Source organism: Balaenoptera musculus, chromosome X (assembly GCF_009873245.2).
Source record: "Balaenoptera musculus isolate JJ_BM4_2016_0621 chromosome X, mBalMus1.pri.v3, whole genome shotgun sequence".
In the NCBI taxonomy this organism is placed as follows: domain Eukaryota; kingdom Metazoa; phylum Chordata; class Mammalia; order Artiodactyla; family Balaenopteridae; genus Balaenoptera; species Balaenoptera musculus.
In genome coordinates this window covers 15819820-15843702 of record NC_045806.1, presented here as the reverse complement: position 1 = coordinate 15843702, position 23883 = coordinate 15819820, and the positions used below count along the sequence as shown (strand labels likewise).

At 41.3% G+C, this 23883-nt stretch overlaps 2 protein-coding genes across 2 annotated transcripts in view; one reads left to right on the top strand and one right to left on the bottom strand.

The window, feature by feature from the left end:
* Positions 1 to 1223, top strand: part of MAP3K15 (mitogen-activated protein kinase kinase kinase 15) — a 148330-nt gene extending 147107 nt beyond the window's left edge. The window contains exons 27-29 of the mRNA XM_036839721.1: positions 166 to 275; positions 358 to 434; positions 1115 to 1223. Of these exons, the coding sequence (XP_036695616.1) occupies positions 166 to 275; positions 358 to 434; positions 1115 to 1202 (275 nt within the window). The 3' untranslated portion in view covers positions 1203 to 1223. The remainder of the gene's footprint in view (positions 1 to 165; positions 276 to 357; positions 435 to 1114) is intronic.
* On the bottom strand, positions 73 to 23759 carry PDHA1 (pyruvate dehydrogenase E1 subunit alpha 1). The gene is made up of 11 exons (XM_036839719.1): positions 23577 to 23759; positions 11452 to 11511; positions 10705 to 10878; positions 9782 to 9908; positions 8991 to 9082; positions 8047 to 8139; positions 7046 to 7201; positions 6723 to 6794; positions 4597 to 4664; positions 3296 to 3404; positions 73 to 2797 (listed from the first exon to the last, which is right to left on the bottom strand). Exons 1-11 carry the CDS (start codon positions 23631 to 23633, stop codon positions 2633 to 2635), a joined length of 1173 nt encoding a protein of 390 aa, XP_036695614.1. The 5' UTR covers positions 23634 to 23759; the 3' UTR covers positions 73 to 2632.
* Between the last annotated feature and the right edge of the window lie 124 nt (positions 23760 to 23883).

Genomic DNA, 23883 nt, shown 5'->3' with positions numbered 1-23883 from the left:
CAAGGACTATGGACTGCTGCACAGTGTTGTAGCAGAGCAGCTGAGCCAGGTTTAATCCATTTCCTTTTCACATCACATTCTGGAAAGTTTATTTCATCCAACTTGTTACTTGAAGAGTTTTGCTGTTACACATCAGTATACAACATAAATTTCTAATCATTACAGAGATTACAGAGAACTCAGCGTCCCCTCCTCGGTCTTACGGGCAGAGAACAGATAAAGAGCTTGTCGATTGGTTGCAACTGCAAGGAGCGGATACGAAAACAATTGAAAAGGTAAACTTATAACCAAACAAACCATTCCTGTGCTATCATTACAGAGCTGCTTAGCTCTTAATGTATTTGATCTTTGTTTCAGATTCTTGAAGAAGGTTATACACTTTCTGATATTCTTAATGATATCACTAAGGAAGACCTAAGGTACCTTAGACTACGGTAAGAATAGCCTCAAAACAAACACTTTGTGGAACAGAAAATGACTTTTTTGGTGTAATTAGGCTTTTAAGTAAAGCAGTAGAAAACAAATTGCTGGTAACTTTCCCCCCTTCATTAACGTTAACTCCCTTTTCTATGGCTTAGTCAGGAAAAAAACTACCAACCTCACTCCAAACTCTGGAGTTTTCCAAGGTTAAAGTTGGGGAAAAGCGGAGAGGGGGCAGAAGCTAAAGGCCCAGTAAGAAAAGTCAAGAGACAGGCCTGGCTGGGAGTGGAGTGAAGAGAGACATGAGATGCCAGTGGGCTACACCCAAACCCTTCCTTCTTTAACTTGCACCCTGCATTTTCATCCCCATGTCATCTTAAATAGCCTGCTCTGCACAGATGCACCACCACTCCTGTACAATACCTCTCAGGCCATGTCCCACTCCTGCTAAGGCACAAGTGTCACCTCCATATGTGACGAGAACATATTCCTATATGTGAAGAGAACATATTGCTATTTTAGTTAAGTTTTTAAGTTAGGGACTGCATTTTTAAGACTAGACAGCAAACCTAGACAAGTCTGGAAGTATATACTATAGCTTTTGCCATAAGGGCTCCTAAAGAAGTATTTTGCTGTGTTGCTTTGAAGTTATCTTCTCTTACGACTCTAAAGAAGACTCCTGTTTGTTTCGTAGTGGTGGTCTCCTCTGCAGGCTCTGGACTGCAGTCTCCCAGTACAGAAGACAGGATCAGGGGGCCCCGGCAACCCAAGATGAGGCTTAATCAATCAGCTAAGCCAGGGGACAGAGGGAGCAAAGAGCTGACATCTTTGTTGTTAAAAGCTTCTGTTAAGATACACACGAATTCTGCTGCATTTACACAAGGGAAACACCACATGTTCAATGAACAATTTAAGAACTTGAAGTTTTAAAGAATTATGGAAAAAATTTTAACCTTTTATTTATCAACATGTTTTCAAGGTGAGTAGAACTTGTATGTATTGTGAAAAGAGTGACTGTAAAACCTGGTCTTGACATCCCAGAGTATTAGGGAATCCTTAAAAATGAATTTTAGTTTAATTTACTTCAATGGAAAAATATTTGCTGGAAAGGTGAAACAACAGGTGTTTAAAATAACAAAAAGGCTGGGAATCACTGTTTTAGATTATACATTTCATACATTACTAGGCTGGGAATCACTGTTTTAGATTATACATTTCATACATTACTAGGCTGGGAATCACTGTTTTAGATTATACATTTCATACATTACTAGGCTGGGAATCACTGTTTTAGATTATACATTCCATACATTACTAGGCTGGGAATCACTGTTTTAGATTATACATTTCATACATTACTAGGCTGGGAATCACTGTTTTAGATTATACATTTCATACATTATTACTAGGCTAGGAATCACTGTTTTAGATTATACATTCCATACATTACTATTAACTGGAATTGCACTTAATATTCAAAAAAGATAAAATTGATAAGAATATGCCTTGTATTTAATGTTTGATATGAATGTAAATAGAAAACTATTAAGAAAATAGCTTCATATTTATACTGAATGCATAAATGGAGAAAACTAAGTTATTTGGCCTTTAAAATGAAGTAGTCTTATTTAAAAATCGAATTGTCCTTCCACCCCCCTGCCTGGTTATAATAAATATTGTGTTTTATATTAAGGAGAAATGATGGTTCAGTGTGAACAGGCTTCAGCACCAACATGCACACAAATGGGGGTGTGTGTGCACGTTAGGGTACACCAGGTAAGCTGTTGGGCACTGGGAGGGACAGGACAATGATCGCCCCACAAAAAGGTGGCAGAGTTGGACAGGCATATAAGGAATTGTTTTTCCTTTTAGTAACTAAAAAAGTATTTGTTAAACTAGTATACAACTAAACCAAATAGAATTATTTTAAAGAAGTAATTTGAAGGAGGGTTAAGCAAACTCTTATTACCTATTTTAGACCTACATAACTAAAATAACCTTTATAAGATCCATACTATCCTTAAGATTTAACATTAAAAGACGTTATACCTTTTAATGCAACACTGTACAAACCACATGCAATTACACTATCTATCTATCTAAATCTACACTTTCTTTCTATAGGTTTTTTTCCTCCTTAACAAAGTTGAGAACCCAAAGCATTCCTTACAGTTGCTGCCGAATAGCCCGCTGAACGTGTAACCATCTCGCATTAACTGATGGACTTAAACTTGATCCACTGGTTTGCCCCCCGGACTTCAAAAGGCGGATCGCTGCAGTAGATGTGATAGCCGAGTTCTTCCAAAGGTGGCTCAGGATCAGCTGTAGCAAACTGGGCAGCATCCTCAATTTCTTTCCTCACTTCAACATCAATTTCCTAAAAATCAATCAGATTATAGTTCAAGAGATGTTCTGAATAGACAGACAGCAGCTTAGGTACCAACTTGTTCTACTGGGAACCTGTTGCTAGTTGTTAACGCTTCTACTAGTACTGGAAGTGTACCTATTATTATTGAAAATGTTATTTTAAAAATGACACAACGATCCACGAAGGAGTACTCTGGAGTACAGATACCAACATTTTAGACATATACCCTGGCGAGGGAACATTTATGAATTAAAAATCAAGTATATTTTCAGGAAAGAAGAACTGATGGTGGAGGAGTTTAATGTCCCGTGAAAAATACTGGGTTGGCCAAAAAGTTCGTTCGGGTTTTCCCATGCCATCTTACGGGCCAACCCAATACAATATGTACTTTCCCATTTACTTACCTAGTTTACCTAGGAGTGGCAGCTTCTTGTGTAGAGAAAAACTGCTCAAAAAGGAGAGCCAACCTTCAAAGGCAGACTTTTAAACCATCAAGAGTCACTGTACCTTTAGTTCTTCAACACTGGCAAGATTGCTGTTCACCATCCTATCCTTGAGAAGCATGATAGGATCACTCTTACTTCTAACTTCCTGAATTTCTTCTCGTGTACGGTAACTATAGGGAGGGAAACAGAGTTACAAGTAGATAAGAACAGTGCCGGTATAGCAAAGACAGTCTGTGAAACACAGCAGTATGTTTCTGAGACAAAGGAGCACATCAGTACTTATGTCACCGTAGGAAGGGCAGAATTATATACTTTCAAAATACAAGAACTCATCCTAATACTCTGTAAGAAAGAAAGAGCTGCTCTGTCTTTATAGAAAACTCTACAATGGCAATTCACCTGGCTTCTCTGGCATTCTGACAACAGGGGCCAAGTTTCTATTTGCTGCTTTGATCTAGAGGTAGGGCATGAAGGTAGTGGTGGAGCCTCTTTAAGTGTGTGGAGGCAGGGGAGATGGTTTTCTGTGGTGATAGCTATAACCTTTGAGGTAGCAGAAGGCTAAGCAGGAAAAAATATGTGCCTTGCCTTTCTCCCTTAAGACCACAGAGCAGTGTGGTGGCAAAAACTTGGAGAGGTTTTCCGATTCTTGGTCGTAGAATTGACCCTTGTCCTACAGCATTTGAAATAACACTAAAAGCAAAGAAAGGCTCTACCATTTTTTTAAGAACAGAATTACACCAAGTGCTTCCTTCCATATAAGTTGCTCTTCATAACATTTTCCCTTAGACCTTCATTCTATACTCAAAGACTTTATTACGGCTTACTTTGACTAAATCTACTCTTAATTAATTATGCCACACTCCGGGATTGCAGCATTACATGCCAGAGGAGTTACCAGGTGACAAAACTCCTTTTTTTTTTTTTTTTGACTGATTTATTTCAACATATGGAATATCCCATGTGCTACTTGGTCTTGCTCCATACCAGCCAGAAGAGGAATATGCCATGAGAGAATCTGGGGTAATGCCTACAAAAGGTAAATGCCCCCAAGTATACTACTCTACCATCAGTCCTGTTTTATGCAACAATTCCTCTCTGCAATTGTTTTCTTATTGGTGCTCATGCTAACTAACATGTACACACTAGATAACTGTAGGAATTTTCAGAATGCTTTCTATATTGGAACCAATTTATTGGAAGGCACGGCTTTCAGGCTCAGACTAACTACTAAATCAATGCATGAAGCCAACTGGTGTCTGGCTTCAAAAGCAAACACTGAAATGCTTTGCTTTTTCATGTAAGTAGCACCATTCAAAGCCCATCCACTTCGGATACCACACTCAAGTTTTCCCACGACCATACCTGACTCCAGGATCACTCATGCTGTGTCCATGGTAACGGTAAGTCTGCAGCTCCATCAGTATGGGCCCCTAAAACAGAACCCAGTGAAGGTTAGGTGAAACAATGGCCACAGCCTCAAACGTACATCCTTTCAGGATCAAATACCTTCATCAGATCTGAGTTGTTAAGAATTTCTTCTTAGTTGACTGACTGATTATCTCTTCTCATTTCTATTACCTATTTATTGCATGTTTCATCCTTCTTATTATTAACAGGAACTTATTAATAAAAGCCACCCCCTGCAGCATATTTTGAATCAAAAAGGCAGACAATTCTTTATGTAATGTCAATGGGTTCTATTTCATCAGAATTGCATTCGATATATAATTCTTTAAGAACACCATAGATTTAATGAAGAAAAGCCTATCAGGAAGCAGGGGTGGCATTTATCTTCAGGGTCAATATGCTAGTCTTTCTGCCCACTCCCCCGGTCACAGGTGAAATCATCTATAAGCATTCTGATCAAGGCTAGAGAAAAATACTAACATAAACCTTAACAGAGTAAGATGAAAAGCTAACCTCTAGTCCTCTCGTACTTCTCCACTTCCCAGCACACATGAAGAGAGGCTGGATAGGTGAATTTCTACGTCACACCCATGTCATGCAGTGTTGTGTAGCGGGCGGCAACCAATCCTGCTTCACAGAGATCTGGCTAGTGTGTAACAGAAAGTTGGCAGGTGCTGATCCTGTGACTGGGAGAGTCCGGCTACCACGAGGTAGCTTGCTCATGCTACACCAGCCCCCCTTTTAGAAGACAACTTCGAACAGAGGGGATGGGGTGGATCTAGGATCCTTGGGCAGTTTGGTGTAGTAGTTAAAAGAGGGCGGGGGATGGAATCCAAGTGCTTGGGTTCCAGTTCTGGCTGTACTGTATAGTAGCTACATACCTCAGTTTCCTCACCTACAAAACAGTAATTAACCCAGCTCAGAGTTGCGCCAATTAAAAAAGGTAATACCTAAGTGCTTAGCGCATTGCCTGACATATCATCTCTCAGTAACTGTCACCTATTGATTGTTAATCATCCCGTAGCCATTTGGAAGCACGGCTGGTTAGGCTAAGGGGATGGTGATGAAGGGGTTTTTCCAGACCCTCCCCTAATTCCAAGATCAGGCTTTGGTCAGGCTGAGAAAGTCAACACACACTATAAACTACTGATCCTGTTTCCACATACTGTTGGATGCCACATATTCTTTCAGGAACTGGGAGAGGGGGGGATGATACCCGCCACCCAGGGCGTGGACCCCTAGTCTCAGAGTCCTGATACAGACCACTGAGCCCACTGCCACCAACCTGCCATCTTAGTCATCTCATTTTCTTCTCGTTGTTCAACCGTTCTACAGCTCCCTCCCCTCTTCCTCTCTTCCATTTTCATCACTGCCAGCCAAATCTTATTTGCGTTACTGCCCAAACACGTACGTGGGGGAAGTCACTGAAAGGTAAACCTCAGGGGCCTGCTTTCTGGGCTGTGGAACACTGATTTAGGGAGAACATTTCTCCACCAGCTCAGATGGCATGTAAGCCTCTTTTTAGGCCAATCTCACTGTTCCCTTCTCCCTCCACTGCTATAACTGTAAGGGTCAAGATTCTTAGGACTGAAACAGCGTGACTAAGACTACATAATTTAAACATATTATTTAATTTATAGAAGACAAACTTATACTGGATGCCTATTTTACATAAGCAAAGTTCTGTGCAGGGCACTGTAGGAGTCCCCAGTCTATTCACTCAAGGGGCTTATGATTGATGGGGGGGGGGGGGGGGGTTAGAGGCACATAATTAACCAAACCAAAAGGCAAAACAGACTGTCACAATGAAGACAGAGGCAGAATGCTGAGGGAGCACTGGAAGGAAAGATTTACCCCAAATGGGGCTAACATGGAATGTTTCCCAAGACGTGAGCTATCAAGACCATGTTATTTATGAAGGGACCCAATTCGCTTAACTGGACCCTGCTTCTATCTTTTACACCTCAATTAGCAGCTACTCCTAAATTGCTACAATTGACACAGGAGGCATTCTTTTAACTTTAAGACAGATAAATGTCATTAGAAATCTCTAGCCTAGAGGCCTACAAGAAAAATCTTACCTTTCCAGATCTACAATAGGCAGCTGCAAACCTTGTGGCCTCCCGGACACATAGGATATCCATTCCATCTACCTATTAATAAATGGGAAAGATTAAACACAACATTGTAAATTAACTATACTTCAATAAAATTTTAAAAATAAAAAGGAAAGGGGCAGAGCATAAATCCAACTGCCTAAAACCATTTTCATCTTACACGACCTGTTCATCCACTAAGAAAACAGAACTCTTTGATCTGTCTGAGATTTTCAAGGGCACTTGACAGAGTGCCCGGGCATCAGGCCATGAGGGTGTAGCTCCAGCTCTACGACAGGTGTCCTTACCCTCAGCCCAGGAATGAAGTCGCCTCTCTTGTAGTAATCAGTGCTGGCTGCCGCTCTCTCCACAGATGTTCCCATCCCATAGCGGTTATTCTCACAGATGAAAATACAAGGCAATTTCCACAAAGCCGCCATATTGTAAGCTTCGAATATCTGACCCTGGAAGTATGTATAAAAGTTCAAGTGGTTTCATTTTGCTGTTTTTCTCTAGACTTCATCATCCACAACAGCCGCTGCTCTACCCAGCAGAGAAAGCTTTCATAGGATGAAACGCCTCACCCACAACTAAGCTTCCGAAGCAAAGGAGTGTGTGCGCTTGGGGGGGGGGCGGGGGGGGGCACGGCGCAGCAAACGCATCATCTCTTTTGCCGCTAAGGAAGTGACAAACCAAGTACTACTACTTGCTTCTGTAGGGCCAAGGCAGCAGTAGAGAATACAATGGGAAAAGATCGACATGTAAGAATGTACTACAGCTGCCTAGTTTTGTGCTTTATTATAAATTCTATGAGACCCTCTGGATAACCAGAGTGAACCAGTGTCTGAGAATCAGCATCCAGAGCAGGGCCTCGCAGGGTGTCAGCCACAGACTGGTGATTACTCAGACCATGACCGAAGAGCAGGGGTCAGGGCTCAGAAAATACGAGAGTAGTCTGACAGTGCCTTGGCATTCAGGAGAATGAGTCTGTACATTACAGTACTGGTTTAAGAACTGGTTTGCCAAGGGTTAAAATGTAAATCAGTCCTTCCCCAGAGAGTCTGTGGAGCAATGAGGCAGAGCAGAGGTGAGCGTACTCTCAGGAGTACACCTATATAAAGCACTTGTGAAACAATGCCAGGATGTAAATCTCTAATGTGGCCACAAAACCAAATTTTAGCTTGCCATATAAATGGCCATTTCAACTAGTAAGCAATATACTACTTTGCCACAAACTGAACTATGAATATTCAACACTTTGGACATAAAACTGTAATCATTATTGCAAAGTTAAGAGACACATACTCACCTGATTAGCAGCGCCATCACCATACAAAGTCAAACAGATTTCATCTTTTTCGTTATACTTACAGGCCAGAGCAATCCCAGCTCCCAGGGGCACCTAATATTAAGGACAACCAAGAAAGGAACCACAGAAATGCGTGAGGGAAGAAGTTAATGCTCTGAATGTTAACTCCTGACCAGAATGTGAGATAGAAATGACACTGTCCCTACCCCAACCCTGTCTCTGCTTACCCTACCCCCAATATTATAAACAAACTGGCAAAGTAACACGAATAACTACTATCGTATTCTGTGTCAACCATTTAGCAATAACATTTATGCATTCAGAGATTCAACTGCTAATAAATACTAAAAAGCCAAAAAAAGAAAAAGAAACCAAGAATTTAAAAAAATACCCAAAATAAACAAAAAAACCCAGATGCTAGAACCTTAATATATTAGAAAGTAAACCGAACAATCTAGATATGATCTTATACTGTTACTTGTTGATTATTTACTAACTGATGAGAACAAGGAGGACGGTATAACCACAGAAGCTGGCTCTAGATTCAAACTAGGCCCTTAAGATCCTGACCACCTGCCTCTCCTGGTCTGGTACCAGTGCCAGCACTGTCTACAGCAGGGAGAGAGGTGTGGCCAAGAGGATGTGACAAAGCAATTAATGTACTTAAATATCAATTAAAAGGCAAAGGTATAGTTCTACTGCTAGAGGCTCTTGCTTACTTATAAAACATAACAAATACCTAAAAGGAAACATTTTAAATCACTGTCCAAATCTATGTATTAAATGATCAAATGATAGGGTATGAAGCAAGAGGTCATTTAAAGCACACTGTGCCCCCCAAGTACTGAAGTACTTCAGAGGGAAGTTCTCTGGGGTACAAAATATTGCACGGATGTGGGCCAGGGCCAAATCCAGAAAATCATACAATCCTAGCCCTCAACTACCTGAGCTCCCACAATGCCATTGCCCCCGTAGAAGTTCTTGGCGTACATATGCATCGATCCTCCTTTTCCTTTAGCACAACCTCCTCTTCGTCCTAGAAGTGGCATCACACAAACATGACACATCACAGACCAAATATATAAAACAAACAAAATCACACCCTGAGTATTTACGTAGAGGCTCAACCATTAAAACTCAGAAACCGATTCAACTACATAAGCACCTGTCCCTCTATGCAAATACATAGACAAGTCCTCCTTGTCTCCTGGCCCCTTTATAATGAAGGTCAGACCAGTCCCATGTCCTTGACCTTTCCAACTTTTTCAGCTCTCTAATCACTGAGTTTTCTTCAGATGTTAGTGTGGTACCCTAGACTTTTGTTTTGTTTTGGCCAGTTACAAACATCTTTTGATTTCTCCTACACTGGTATAAGAGTCAAGGGGGACAAAGGGACTATTGAGAAGATTCCTAGAATTTAATTTCTACCCAATGAAATACTTATACTCAATTTACTTTCTTTGTTAGATTTCTATTGGCATGCCTGACTTATAAACACTATTCTGATTTTATAGAGCTGACCTTTTACCTGAGAGGCCAGATAACCTCAAAAATGGTCAGTTTACTCAAAAGCACAATAGAGGTACCAGAGCACCAAAAGGGAGAGAGAGGTTTTTTTGGTTTCAGTTTTTTTTTTTTAACCCTCAAAAAGGTTTCAATGTTAACTATAAACGGTTAGCATATTAATAGGAGATCTGAAAACTTAATTTCCCCTTTTTTTAAATTAATAGCAAACCTGTAAGCTCTGCAAGAATTGCTCGGACAGAAAGCCCACGAGTAAACGTAAAGCCATGAGCCCGATACGCTGTGATCAGATGGTCTGTGGGGTTTATGCCGGCCTCCAGGCCCACACAACAAGCTTCCTGCATTCAAGAAAGAAGTGGCAATGAGTCAGTACAGTACACATTTCTAGTTAAAAGGTTTCCTAGACTATTATGAAACATTTGGCCTAGTAGAACTCTTCATTAATAACAACAAATACCTCTATTTTTCACCAGAAACAGCGTAGAGGGCAAGGCCCAAGCCAGAGCCATAAACTGGCAATCCACAGATACATTGTTTCTTTTAAGCCTGTATGGTGATTTGAAAAAATCCTGAATCAAATGTGAACATTAAAATATTGGGGAATTTCACATGAAAATGGAGACGTCTGTCTTCTCTCGAAGACATCAGCAACAGGAAGCAGCAGCCCCGTATTTCCACATGGCACCAAGTGGCTGTACTACCAGCCGGTTATGACTCTACCCCTGCGGGTGGGGCCTGTCTGCTCCACCTCACCACCAGTCCCTGTCACCATTCTCGATTCTTCATACAGCTGGCAGCCTTCACTCATTTATTCTACCTAACTGATCCCTGGTAGGCATTTCATTTTGTAAACCTTGGCCTAAACCTACAAAACAAAAAACAAAACAAAAACCCTTCCCCCAAAAGTATACTCAGTACAGGTGATCATAATGCTGTAATGGCACAGGAAGTCAGCAATGTGATACATGAGTAAATTCTTTAGCATCGCTTCCTAGCAGGTCTCAGCATTCTCATTTTTATTCTAAAATACCAGCCTCAAATCCTCCAGACAGATAAAACAGGGTAAAAGCCAATAAACACACACCATACTTCAATTCCTAAGTAACACAGTTTTATTGCAAAACTACCACCCACCTGACCATCACACAAGTGACAGAAACCACGAATTATTTTCTGCTTATATAGCTGATCTGCTTTTAACTCCATTCGACGAACAGTCTGCATCATCCTGTAGTATTTGAGCCCATCCTCCCTGGTGAGCACTGTAGTGACAGGAGGGCCCTCTTCCAGCCGGTGAAGATCACATTTCTGAAATGGAATCAGACAATTATCTCTCAGTCACTACAATGTAAACACTGCCAACCCATTCTAAGATCTAACTCGAAATATTTAAATCGAAAACCAGCAAATACTGAACTTGAAAACCAGCAGGCGAGCACATCAGAAATGCTGCATATTGCTTTTGATTCCTTCATAAAACTCACTGTGCAATGAGATGGGGTTTTGGAGGAAGGAAATCTTTCTAAGATGACTTTCACTGAAAACCCCTAGAAGTCAACTGAGTTATAGGTTGAAAGACAAACTTTCAAAGAAGCATTCTAAGAATCTTCTTATTCAAACATGTTACCAAATCACATTTTAAGTCCTAGAGTAGGTCTTTAATTTTTTTAGCTTGCTCTCCTGCTCCGAACTACCAAAAAGCTGCTACATAAAAGGAGTAAATTCTAATTTTTGCTAAACTTCTCTGAATCTTCGATTCTAGAATATTTGGAATAAAATGGTGAAAAGCATGAATATCAAAATGCTCTATTGCAAAGGTAAAACTATATATCAAAGTGTACCTGTGGAAAAAAATTTAACACGAAGCAAAACACCTCTTACCTTAATTTCAAATGTAGCATCATTTGCAAAATTACGGGATGCCACCAGCACTCTGCTTGCCTTGAAAGATCAAAATATACAAGTATATCAGTGCTTTTTATTGTTGGTTATTTTTGAGTTGTTATCCTTATTAATCAGTTATCAGGATGCAGTCCTAGAACTCTAAAAGCCCTAACACATTCATGGGCTATCTTCCATTCTGTTCACTGTGTTGGGATCTTATCCTCCAAAATGAATCCATGCTTTGGCCAATGAAACATGATTGTACCCCCATCTGAAGGCAAACTGCAGAAACCCGTCTATTTAGTCACTTTGTTTTCAAAGAAATTACAGTGAAAACATAATGAAGTTAATGGCCAAATTGAAGAGACTAGATAATCTGTGGGGTATGTTTATGCTATTCTTAGTCACAACCACATAGGCTGAGCAAGCTAATGCTTTACTTTCAGAATTGTTCTTCAAATAAAACTATGATTCAACTCCTATTTCAGGCAAATCACTTCCCTATGAAACGGTACTATAAGAAAAATATTTTAAACTACACAAAGCATGAGATAAACACCTTAGTGAGAAATGTACAAGACAAAAGAAAAGATACTTAGCATTCCCTGACTTAAAAAAACAAAAGATTTGAGGGATGTTTTATTATTCGAACAGCACCAGAAGGAAGATATTCTCTACAACTCCCTTCCTTTTTTTTTTTTTGAAATAATAAATGCTTCTCGAGAGGGCAGACAGCAGAAGCAAGAAGAACTACAATCCTGCAGCCTGTGAACAAAAACCACATTCACAGAAAGATAGACAAGATGAAAAGGCAGAGGGCTATGTACCAGATGAAGGAACAACATAAAACCCCAGAAAAACAACTAAATGAAGTGGAGATAGGCAACCTTCCAGGAAAAGAATTCAGAATAATGATAGTGAAGATGATGCGGGACCTTGGAAAAAGAATGGAGGCAAAGGTCAAGAAGATGCAATAAATGTTTAACAAAGACCTAGAAGAATTAAAGAACAAACAAAGATGAACAATACAATAACTGAAATGAAAACTACACTAGAAGGAATCAATAGCAGAATAACTGAGGCAGAAGAACGGATAAGTGACCTGGAAGACAGAATGGTGGAATTCACTGCTGCGGAACAGAATAAAGAAAAAAGAATGAAAAGAAATGAAGACAGCCTAAGAGACCTCTGGGACAACATGAAACACAACATTCACATTATAGGGGTCCCAGAAGGAGAAGAGAGAGAGAAAGGACCAGAGAAAATACTTGAAGAGATCATAGTCGAAAACTTCCCTAACATGGGAAAGGAAATAGCCACCCAAGTCCAGGAAGCGCAGAGAGTCCCATACAGGATAAACACACGGAGAAACACGCTGAGACACAGTAATCAAATTGGCAAAAATTAAAGACAAAGAAAATTATTGAAAGCAGCAAGGGAAAAACGATAAATAACATACAAGGGAACTCCCATAAGGTTAACAGCTGATTTCTCAGCAGAAACTCTACAAGCCAGAAGGGAGTGGCATGATATACTTAAAGTGATGAAAGGGAAGAACCTACAACCAAGATTACTCTAGCCAGCAAGGATCTCATTCAGATTCGATGGAGAAATCAAAAGCTTTACAGACAAGCAAAAGCTAAGAGAATTCAGCACCACCAAACCAGCTCTACAACAAATGCTAAAGGAACTTCTCTAAGTGGGAAACACAAGAGAAGAAAAGGACCTACAAAAACAAACCCAAAACAATTACAGAAAATGATCATAGGAACATACATATCCATAATTACCTTAAACATGAATGGATTAAATGCTCCAACCAAAAGACACAGGCTTGCTGAATGGATACAAAAACAAGACCCATATATATGCTGTCTACAAGAGACCCACTTCAGACCTAGGCACACATACAGACTGAAAGTGAGGGGATGGAAAAAGATATTCCATGCAAATGGAAATCAAAAGAAAGCTGGAGTAGCTATACTCATATCAGATAAAATAGACTTTAAAATAAAGAATGTTACAAGAGACAAGGAAGGACACTACATAATAATCAAGGGATCAATCCAAGAAGAAGATATAACAATTATAAATATATATGCACCCAACATAGGAGCACCTCAATACATAAGGCAACTGCTAATAGCTATAAAAGAGGAAATCGACAGTAACACAATAATAGTGGGGGACTTTTAACACCTCACTTACACCAATGGACAGATCATCCAAAGTGAAAATAAATAAGGAAACAGAAGCTTTAAATGACACAATAGACCAGATAGATTTAATTGATATTTATAGGACATTCCATCCCAAAACAGCAGATTACACTTTCTTCTCAAGTGCGCACGGAACATTCTCCAGGGTATATCACATCTTGGGTCACAAATCAAGCCTCAGTAAATTTAAGAAAATTGAAATCATATCAAGCATCTTTTCTGACCACACACTATGAGATTAGAAATCAATTACAGGGAAAAAAACCGTAAAAAAAAAACACATGGAGGCTAAACAAGACGTTACTAAATAACCAAGATATCACTGAAGAAATCAAACAGGAAATCCAAAAATACCTAGAGACAAATGACAATGAAAACACGACGATCCAAAACCTATGGGATGCAGCAAAAGCAGTGCTAAGAGGGAACTTTATAGCTATACGAGCCTACCTCAAGAAACAAGAAAAATTTCAAATAAACAATCTAACCTTACACCTAAAGGAACTAGAGAAAGAAGAACAAACAAAACCCAAAGTTAGCAGAAAGAAAGAAATCATAAAGATCAGAGCAGAAATAAATGAAATAGAAACAAGGAAAACAATAGCAAAGATCAATAAAACTAAAAGCTGGTTCTTTGAGAAGATAAACAACATTGATAAACCATTAGCCAGACTCATCAAGAAAAAGAGGGAGAGGACTCAAATCAATAAAATCAGAAATGAAAAAGGAGAAGTTACAACAGACACCGCAGAAATACAAAGCATCCTAAGAGACTACTACAAGCAACTCTATGCCAATAAAATGGACAACCTGGAAGAAATGGACAAATTCTTAGAAAGGTATAACCTTCCCAGACTGAATCAGGAAGAAACAGAAAATATGAACAGACCAATCACAAGTAATGAAATTGAAACTGTGATTAAAAATCTTCCAACAAACAAAAGTCCAGGACCAGATGGCTTCACAGGTGAATTCTATCAAACATTTAGAGAAGAGCTAACACCCATCCTTCTCAAACTCTTCCAAAAAACTGCAGAGGAAGGAACACTCCCAAACTCATTCTATGAGGCCACCATCACCCTGATACCAAAACCAGACAAAGATACTACAAAAAAAGAAAATTACAGACTAATATCACTGATGAAAATAGATGCAAAAATCCTTAACAAAATACTAGCAAACAGAATCCAACAACACATTAAAAGGCTCATACACCATGATCAAGTGGGATTTATCCCAGGGATGCAAGGATTCTTCAATATACGCAAATCAATCAATGTGATACACCATATTAACAAACTGAAGAATAAAAACCATATGATCATCTCAATAGATGCAGAAAAAGCTTTTGACAAAATTCAACACCCATTTATGATAAAAAAAAACTCTCCAGAAAGTGAGCATAGAGGGAACCTACCTCAACAAAATGAAGGCAATATACGACAAACCCACAGCAAACATCATTCTCAATGGTGAAAAACTGAAAGCATTTCCTCTAAGATCAGGAACAAGACAAGGATGTCCACTCTCACCACCATTATTCAACATAGTTTTGGAAGTCCCAGCCACGGCAATCAGAGAAGAAAAAGAAATAAAAGGAATACAAATTGGAAAAGAAGAAGTAAAACTGTCACTGTTTGCAGATGACATGATACTATACATAGAGAATCCTAAAGATGCCACCAGAAACCTACTAGAGCTAATCAATGAATCTGGTAAAGTTGCAGGATACAAAATTAATGCACAGCAATCTCTTGCATTCCTATACACTAATGATGAAAAATCTGAAAGAGAAATTAAGGAAACACTCCCATTTACCACTGCAATAAAAATAATAAAATACCTAGGAATAAACCTACCTAGGGAGACAAAAGACCTGTATGCAGAAAACTATAAGACACTGATGAAAGAAATTAAAGATGATACCAACAGATGGAGAGATATACCATGTTCTTGGATTGGAAGAATCAATATTGTGAAAATGACTATACTACCCAAAGCAATCTACAGATTCAATGCAATCCCTATCAAATTACCAATGGCATTTTTTACAGAACTAGAACAAAAAAATCTTAAAATTTGTATGGAGACACAAAAGACCCCGAATAGCCAAAGCAGTTTTGAGGGAAAAAAACGGAGCTGGAGGAATCAGACTCCCTGACTTCAGACTATACTACAAAGCTACAGTAATCAAGACAATATGGTACTGGCACAAAAACAGAAACATAGATCAATGGAACAAGATAGAAAGCCCAGAGATAAACCCACGCACCTATGGTCAACTAATCTACAACAAAGGAGGCAAAGATATACAATGGAGAAAAGACAGTCTCTTCAATAAGTGGTGCTGGGAAAACTGGACAGCTACATGTAAAAGAATGAAATTAGAACACTCCCTAACACCATACACAAAAATAAACTCAAAATGGATTAGAGACCTAAATGTAAGACTGGACACTATAAAACTCTTAGAGGAAAACATAGGAAGAACAGTCTTTGACATAAATCACAGCAAGATCTTTTTTGATCCACCTCCTAGAGTAATGGAAATAAAAACAAAAATAAACAAATGGAACCTAATGAAGCTTCAAAGCTTTTGCACAGCAAAGGAAACCATAAAGAAGATGAAAAGACAACCCTCAGAATGGGAGAAAATATTTGCAAATGAATCAACTGACAAAGGATTAATCTCCAAAATATATAAACAGCTCATGCAGCTCAATATTAAAGAAACAAAGAACCCAATCCAAAAATGGGCAGAAGACCTAAATAGACATTTCTCCAAAGACATACAGATGGCCAAGAAGCACATGAAAAGCTGCTCAACATCACTAATTATTAGAGAAATGCAAATCAAAACTACAATGAGGTATCACCTCACACCAGTTAGAATGGGCATCAACAGAAAATCTACAAACAACAAATGCTGGAGAGGGTGTAGAGAAAAGGGAACCCTCTTGCACTGTTGGTGGGAATGTAAATTGATACAGCCACTATGGAGAACAGTATGGAGGTTCCTTAAAAAACTAAAGATAGAATTACCACATGATCCAGCAATCCCACTACTGGGCATATACCCAGAGAAAACCATAATTCAAAAAGACACATGCACCCCAATGTTCACTGCAGCACTATTTACAATAGCCAGGTCATGGAAGCAACCTAAATGCCCATCGACAGACGAATGGATAAAGAAGATGTGGTACATATATACAATGGAATATTACTCAGCCATAAAAAGGAACGAAATTGGGTCATTTGTTGAGACGTGGATGGATCTAGAGACTGTCATACAGAGTGAAGTAAGTCAGAAAGAGGAAAACAAATATCGCATATTAACACATATATGTGGAACCTAGAAAAATGGTACAGATGAACTGGTTTGCAGGGCAGAAGTTGAGACACAGATGTATAGAACAAACGTATGGACACCAAGGGGTGAAAGCCGTGGGGGGGGTGGGGATGGTGGTGTGATGAATTGGGCAATTGGGATTGACATGTATACACTGATGTGTATAAAATTGCTGACTAATAGGAACCTGCTGTATAAAAAAATAAAATAAAATAAAATTCAAAAATTAAAAAAAATAAAATAAATGCTTCTCATTTATTACTGGGAAAAAAACAGATTAGCCAGCTGTGTTTTCAGTGGGTGAAATTCTGACAAAAATGCCTCTTTCTGAAGTTGATCTGTTGTTAGATCAACCAAGGTGACCTATGTGCAACTTGGACCATTGCTTGGGCTCAAAACAGATCTCGGAGCTGGTGTCATTGACTCATGCCATTTGGTGTGCACATTAGTGGCATCTGTGTTTTAACCTCAATTCCTATTGCTACATGGGGCTGAGGCTTAGAAGGGCAGGCCTCTGACTGCACTGTTGCCATCTGAGTTGAGGGGGTGGAACCTGCAATGACTTTTCAGTGAAGCTTTCTCTCTGTGCTGATGAGATTCATGCTACCTGAGTTGCCCAAAGCCATAGAGCACTTAACTGTTGAGGCTGGGGTACAAACCCAGCAAATCTGGCTCCAAGGTCTGTGTTACCTCACCTTAAGCACCTCACCCCCACGAGCTGCCTCCTCAAACCCGCACGGCCACCGAAGAGTCCTAGTGCTCCCTTCTTTTTTTTTTTGGCCACGCTGCACAGCATGTGGGGTCTTAGTTCCCCGACCAGGGATCAAACCTACGCCCCGTGCATTGGAAGTGCAGAGTCTTAACCACTGAACCGCCAGGGAAGTCCCCAGTGCTCCCTTCTTGATGTTCAGTTGGCTGTCACTGCTTGGGGCGGGGGGGTAAAAAGCTGCCAGAAATGTTTCCTTTTCACTCTGCTCACAGCAACAGTACTCTATGTGATGGCTAAGGTCCAGGTTAGACCACAAACATTTAATCAGTTAGGAGTACTGTACTACTTTAGCCACATTCTGCCACGTCACACATATGTAAACCAATATGACTTCTTCTCATGCAGACTTGAAGAACATTCTTCAGATCCCACAAAAAGTATGTGATATGTTCATACACTGTGTTACCTTACCATCCAACTTGTAGCAATGGACTTGATCTTGATGAGAAGGGGTAAGGTTGATCTACTAAGTGTACAAGCCAATAGGCAGAAAGCTACTATCTAGTGATCTCTTTACCCATCAATATACCATTATCCGATAAAGCCAACAAAAACCATGACATTGCTGGAGAAAAAAGCTGAAATGCTAGAGACAAATGCTTCAGTTAAGTTAGAGATTGAGAGAGTCCAATACATCTAAGAATAAGTGAAGAAAATTGAGAAATTTGGGAAGAAGTTGAGAAGTATGAGGTGACAAACAAAAGGTTACGTCTGGCAATCATGAAATGGATATGTTATTTTTGACAGTTAAGTTGTTTTGTGGGGCCAGAAATATATATCTTGTCTTGCAAAATAAATTTCCAGATACAACTACAGAAACTGCATTTTGGAGACTGAAAACTAACGACCAAACCAGTCAAGCAACAGTAACCAAGAAAACGAAAAATTCTCTTTCTCCATCCTAAATTGCCGACAACAAAGAATGACACTTCTACATAATAAAAAGCAAGAGGATAAGGTCAAAGATTTTGACTGTCAGAAAGCTACTTACATACTTTCTCCCATTTCATTACTATGAATCTCAAAAATAGTAAGATTCACTGATATAATGGGTGAAAGGAGCCACGTTAAGTGAAAGTTAAGCCAAAAGTCATATCAGAAGTGTGAGGGGGGCCTTTCTCACCTTCTGAGATGGCCCACACTCTGTGGAGTGTGTTTCTCTCTAAATAAATCCACTTCTTACCTATCACTTTGTCTCTCACTGAATTCTTTCTGCGATGAGACATCAAGAACCTGAGCTTCGGGGCTTCCCTGGTGGCGCAGTGGTTAGGAATCTGCCTGCCAGTGCAGGGGACACGGGTTCGAGCCCTGGTCCGGGAAGATCCCACATGCCACAAGCAACAAAGCCCATGCACCACAACTACTGAGCCTGCGCTCTAGAGCCCACAAGCCACAACTACTGAGCCCGTGTGCCACAGCTACTGAAGCCCGCACGCCTAGAGCCCATGCTCCGCAACAAGAGAAGCCACCGCAGTGAGAAGCCCATGCACCACAACGAAGAGTAGCCCCCGCTCGCTGCAACTAGAGAAAGCCTGTGCGCAGCAACGAAGACCCAACGCAGCCAAAAATAATAAACAAATAAAATAAATAAATAAATAAAATAAAAATAAAACTTAAAAAAAAAAAAAGAAGTGTGAGGGAGGACTTCCTGATGGTCCAGTGGTTAAGAATCTACCTTCCAATGCAGGGGACGTGGCTTCGAGCCCTGGTCGGGGAACTAAGATCCCATGTGCCGCGGGGCAACCAAGCCTGCATGCCACAACCAGAGAGCCTGCATGTCGCAACTACTGAGCCCGCACGCTCTGGAGCCCATGTGCCACAACTAGAGAGAAGCCCACACGCAATGAAGAGCCCATGAGCCGCAATGAAAGATCCTGTGTGCTGCAACTAAAGACCTGACACAGCCAAATAAATAAATAAATAAAATGTTTTAAAAAAATTTAAAAAAAAGAAGTGTGAGGGAGATTCGGATCAAGATGGCAGAGGAGTAGGACATGGAGCTCACCTTCTCCCACAAATATCACTACCTCAAAAATACATCTACATGTGGAACGGTTCTCACAGAACATCTACTGAGCTCTGGCAGAAGACCTCAGACAAGAGGGCAAGAGGGCAAGAAAATCTCCACATAACTGGGTAGGACAAAAGAAAAAAGAAAAAAAAGAGAGAAGGCAATAGGGACGGGACCTGCGCCCCTGGGAGGGAGCTGTGAAAAAGAAAAGGTTTCCACACCCTGAGAAGTCCCCTCACTGGTGGAGATATCACCCAGGACAGAGGTGTAGCTTCGGAACCTCGGAGGAGAGTGCAGCAACTGGTTTGTGGAAAGCAAAGCGGAGAGAGACCTACACAGACGGTTGGTACCACGACCTTGCACTCCCCAGCTTGAGACGCTCCTCCACTGGGCTGGGCAAGGGCTGGGTGCTGAGGTTTGGGCTTCGGAGGTCAGACCCAGGGAGAGGACTGGAGTTGGCTACGTGGAGACAGCCTGAGGGGACTGGAGTGTGGTGCACCATAACTGAGGGAATACGGGAAGAAGCTTGGGCCCGCCAGAAAGGCAAGGGGCCATTGTTGGGGGGTGCACGAAGAGAGGGGTGGGACCGCCATAGGAGCTTCTTTCTCCGTGCGTGCACTCTCAGGCAGCAGGGCACCACCTACACGAGGTCCGGGGGGCGGACTCGAGCCGCCACTGCCATCTCGGACTCCAGAGGCGGACGCAGACCACTGCAGCTGCCAACGTCCCGTGACTGGGCACTAACCACTGCCCCCACCCTCCCCGGGAGCACAGGCGGGTCACGCACCTGCACATCCCCTATCAAGGGGATAACGACCAGCACACGCAGAGGAAAGAGACGGCAAGAATCCAAACCAAAAACAGCCCTCATGCCAAAAAAATATTAAACCCACACAAACTACGCAGGGAGGCACCTGCATATAAGTAGCCCTCCAAGACTACAGTAGATAATTGTTTCTCCTAAATTCAGAGAGTAAGAAAAATATAAGCAAAATGAAGAAGCAGAGGAACCACTCTCAGTTAAAAGACCAAGAGAATTCCCCTGAAGGAACAAACAATGAAACAGACCTTTTCAGTCTAGTAGATACCGAGTTCAAAAAGGAGATAATGAAAATACTGAAGGACTTAAGAAAGGCTATCGACAGAAATGCAGATTACTGTAAAAAGAAACTAGAAACTATAAAGAGGAGCCAAGAAAAATTAGAAACTTCATTTGCTGAGACGAAAGCTGAGCTAAAGGCAATGAATAGCAGAATGAATAATGCAGAAGAAAGAATAAGTGACCTCGAAAATAGAATAGTGGAAATTACCCAATCAAAACAGCAGACAGAAAGGCAAGTGAAAAAAAAATGAAAACAATATAAGAGACCTATGGGATAATATAAAGTGTGCCAATCTACGCATAATAGGGATTCCAGAAAGAGAAGAAAGAGAAAAGGGGACTGAAAATGTATTTGAAGAAATTATGACTGAAAACTTCCCAAGCCTAAAGAAGGAAACATATCCAGATACAGGAAGCACAGAGGGTCCGAACAAGATGAACCAAACAGACCTACACCAAGACATGTTATAATAAAATGGCAAAAGTTAAAGAGAGGATTTTAAAGGCAGCAAGTGAAAAACAAAGTTAGTTACAAGGGAATCCCCATAAGGCTATCGGCTGATTTCTCTACAGAAATGCTGCAGGCCAGAAGGGAGTGGCAAAATATACTCAAGTCTTGAAAGGGAAAAATCTGCAACCTAGAATACGCTACCCAGCAAGATGATCATTTAGAATAGGAGAAGAAATAAAGAATTTCTCAGACACGCAAAAACTAAAAGAATTCAGCAATACTAAACCTACCCTAAAAGAAATACTCAAAGGTCTTCTCTATATAGAAAAGAAGAGGGCTTCCCTGGTGGCGCAGTGGTTGAGAATCTGCCTGCTAATGCAGGGGACACGGGTTCGAGCCCTGGTTTGGGAAGATCCCACATGCCGCGGAGCAGCTAGGCCCGTGAGCCACAACTGCTGAGCCTGCGCGTCTGGAGCCTGTGCTCCGCAACAAGAGAGGCCGCGACAGTGAGAGGCCCGCGCACCGCGATGAAGAGTGGCCCCCACTTGCCGCAACTAGAGGAAGCCCTCGCACAGAAACAAAGACCCAACACAGCAAAAATAAATAAATAAATAAATTTAAAAAAAAAAAAAAAAAAGAAAAGAAAAGAAGATATAGGAAGGAGGAAATCACAATTGGAAAGTAAATTACTTAAATTAGCCACTATACAGATCAAAACAAAAAAAACCTACTTGTGACAGTGATGATAAACACAAGGAACAGCAGAAGGATGAACGTGAAGATGTCAAAAGGACATCAAAGTCATAAGATGTGGCGAAGGAGAGTGACAAAATGTAGATTCGTTTTTTTAGAATGCATTTGAGCCTATATGACTACCAGTCTAAAGCAAACAGATACAGGAAGGGATTAACATACTTGAAAAACAGGACAACCACAAATCAAGAACATACAGCAGATTCACAAAAACCAAAAAGAACACAAGCATAAAATAAAATCATCAAACCACAAAAAGAAAAACAAAAAGAAACAAAGAAGAAACATAGTATTAACTGGAAAACAAGGTTTAAAATGGCAATAAATACATACTATCAATAATTACCTTAAATGTCAGTGGACTGAATGCTCCAATCAAAAGACACAGAGTGGCAGACTGGATTAAAAAAAAAAAACCAAGAGCCTAAAATATGCTGCCTACAAGAGACCCACTTTAGGGCAAAGGACACACAAAGATTGAAAGTGAGGGAATGCAAACGGAAATGACAAGAAAGCGCGGGTTGCAACACTCATATCAGACAAAATAGACTTTCAAACAAATAGCATAAAGATAAAGGACACCATATAATGATAAAAGGATCAATACAAGAAGAGGATTTTACACCCGTCCACATATATGCACCTAATATATAGGAGCACCCAAATACATAAAACAAATAGTAACAGACATAAAGGGAGAAATTGACCGGAATACAGTACTAGTAGCAGACTTTAACACCCCACTCACATCAATGGACAGATCTTCCACAGAATCAATAAGGCAACAGAGATCCTAAATGATAATAACAATGTTTAACACAGGTAGCACCTACTATGTACCAGGCGCTACTGGGAAAGGTTTACATATTTGTCACTCGTTTAAGCCTCACTGTCTCTCCTCCTCATTTAAGAAAAAAACACAACCCCACGGGGTAAGTACTCTCATCTCCATTTTAGAGATGAGGAAACTGAGCACGGGGATCTTTAAGAAAAAACAAAAACCTCTTACTCAAGGTCACAGGGCTAGTAACTAGTGAAACTGAAGTCTGAATCGAGCCACTCTGTCTCCGGATTCCCGGTCAAGAGGAAGATTTAAAATGAGTGGGCTGGGAAGAGGCGGTCAACTGGAGACTCGAGGAAGCCCAAGGCCCCCTTTTCTGTCGGAGGTAAACGAACGGGCCCTTCCAGAGCGCACCGATCAGGCCGGCACCGGGAGCCGCGCCTGACCTCCACGCGGACCTTGTAAAGCTCCCCCTCCCTCAGTCGGCGCCCGAGGGCCGAGCCACCGCTCCCCTCGCGGCCAGGAGCGGAGCGCACGACGTGGAGGCAGGACAAAGGCCCGCGGCTCCACGAGGCCCGGCCCGCCCGGCCCGCCCGGCCCACTCAGCCCGCTCGCCTTGCCCTCTGGCGTCCTCCGGCCTCGGGCCCACTCGCGCCCCACCCCGGGTCGCTCACGCCACCTCACCGGCTTCTGGGCGACGCCCGACAACACGCGGGAGACGGCGGCGAGCATTTTCCTCATGGAGTGCGGGCAGTGGCGGCAGCGGCGACTCCCAACGACCCAAGCTGCGCGGCCTAGATGCCTCCAAGTCTCCTTCAGGCTCCCGGAGCGGACGCTACCACTTCACGCCAGCACAACGCGACGGAGACGTCATGTGCCTGGCCGGGCCGCGGGCCAACCAGAACGGCTCCCAGGGCGTGCCCCGCCCACCTGAGAGGCCCGCGGCCGCCCATTGGGTGTCAGAGCCAGAGGGCGAGGCTGCGGGATCCTT

What these genes read in the sequence shown, in the direction of transcription:
- PDHA1 (XM_036839719.1), bottom strand. Translation starts at nt 23,633, where the DNA reads ATGAGGAAAATGCTCGCCGCCGTCTCCCGCGTGTTGTCGGGCGTCGCC. An exon ending in CGGGCGTCGCCCAGAAGCCG is followed by an intron (nt 11,512 to 23,576) that starts GTGAGGTGGCGT and finishes TGATCTTTCAAG; the next exon opens with GCAAGCAGAGTGCTGGTGGC. An exon ending in ATGCTACATTTGAAATTAAG is followed by an intron (nt 10,879 to 11,451) that starts GTAAGAGGTGTT and finishes ATTCCATTTCAG; the next exon opens with AAATGTGATCTTCACCGGCT.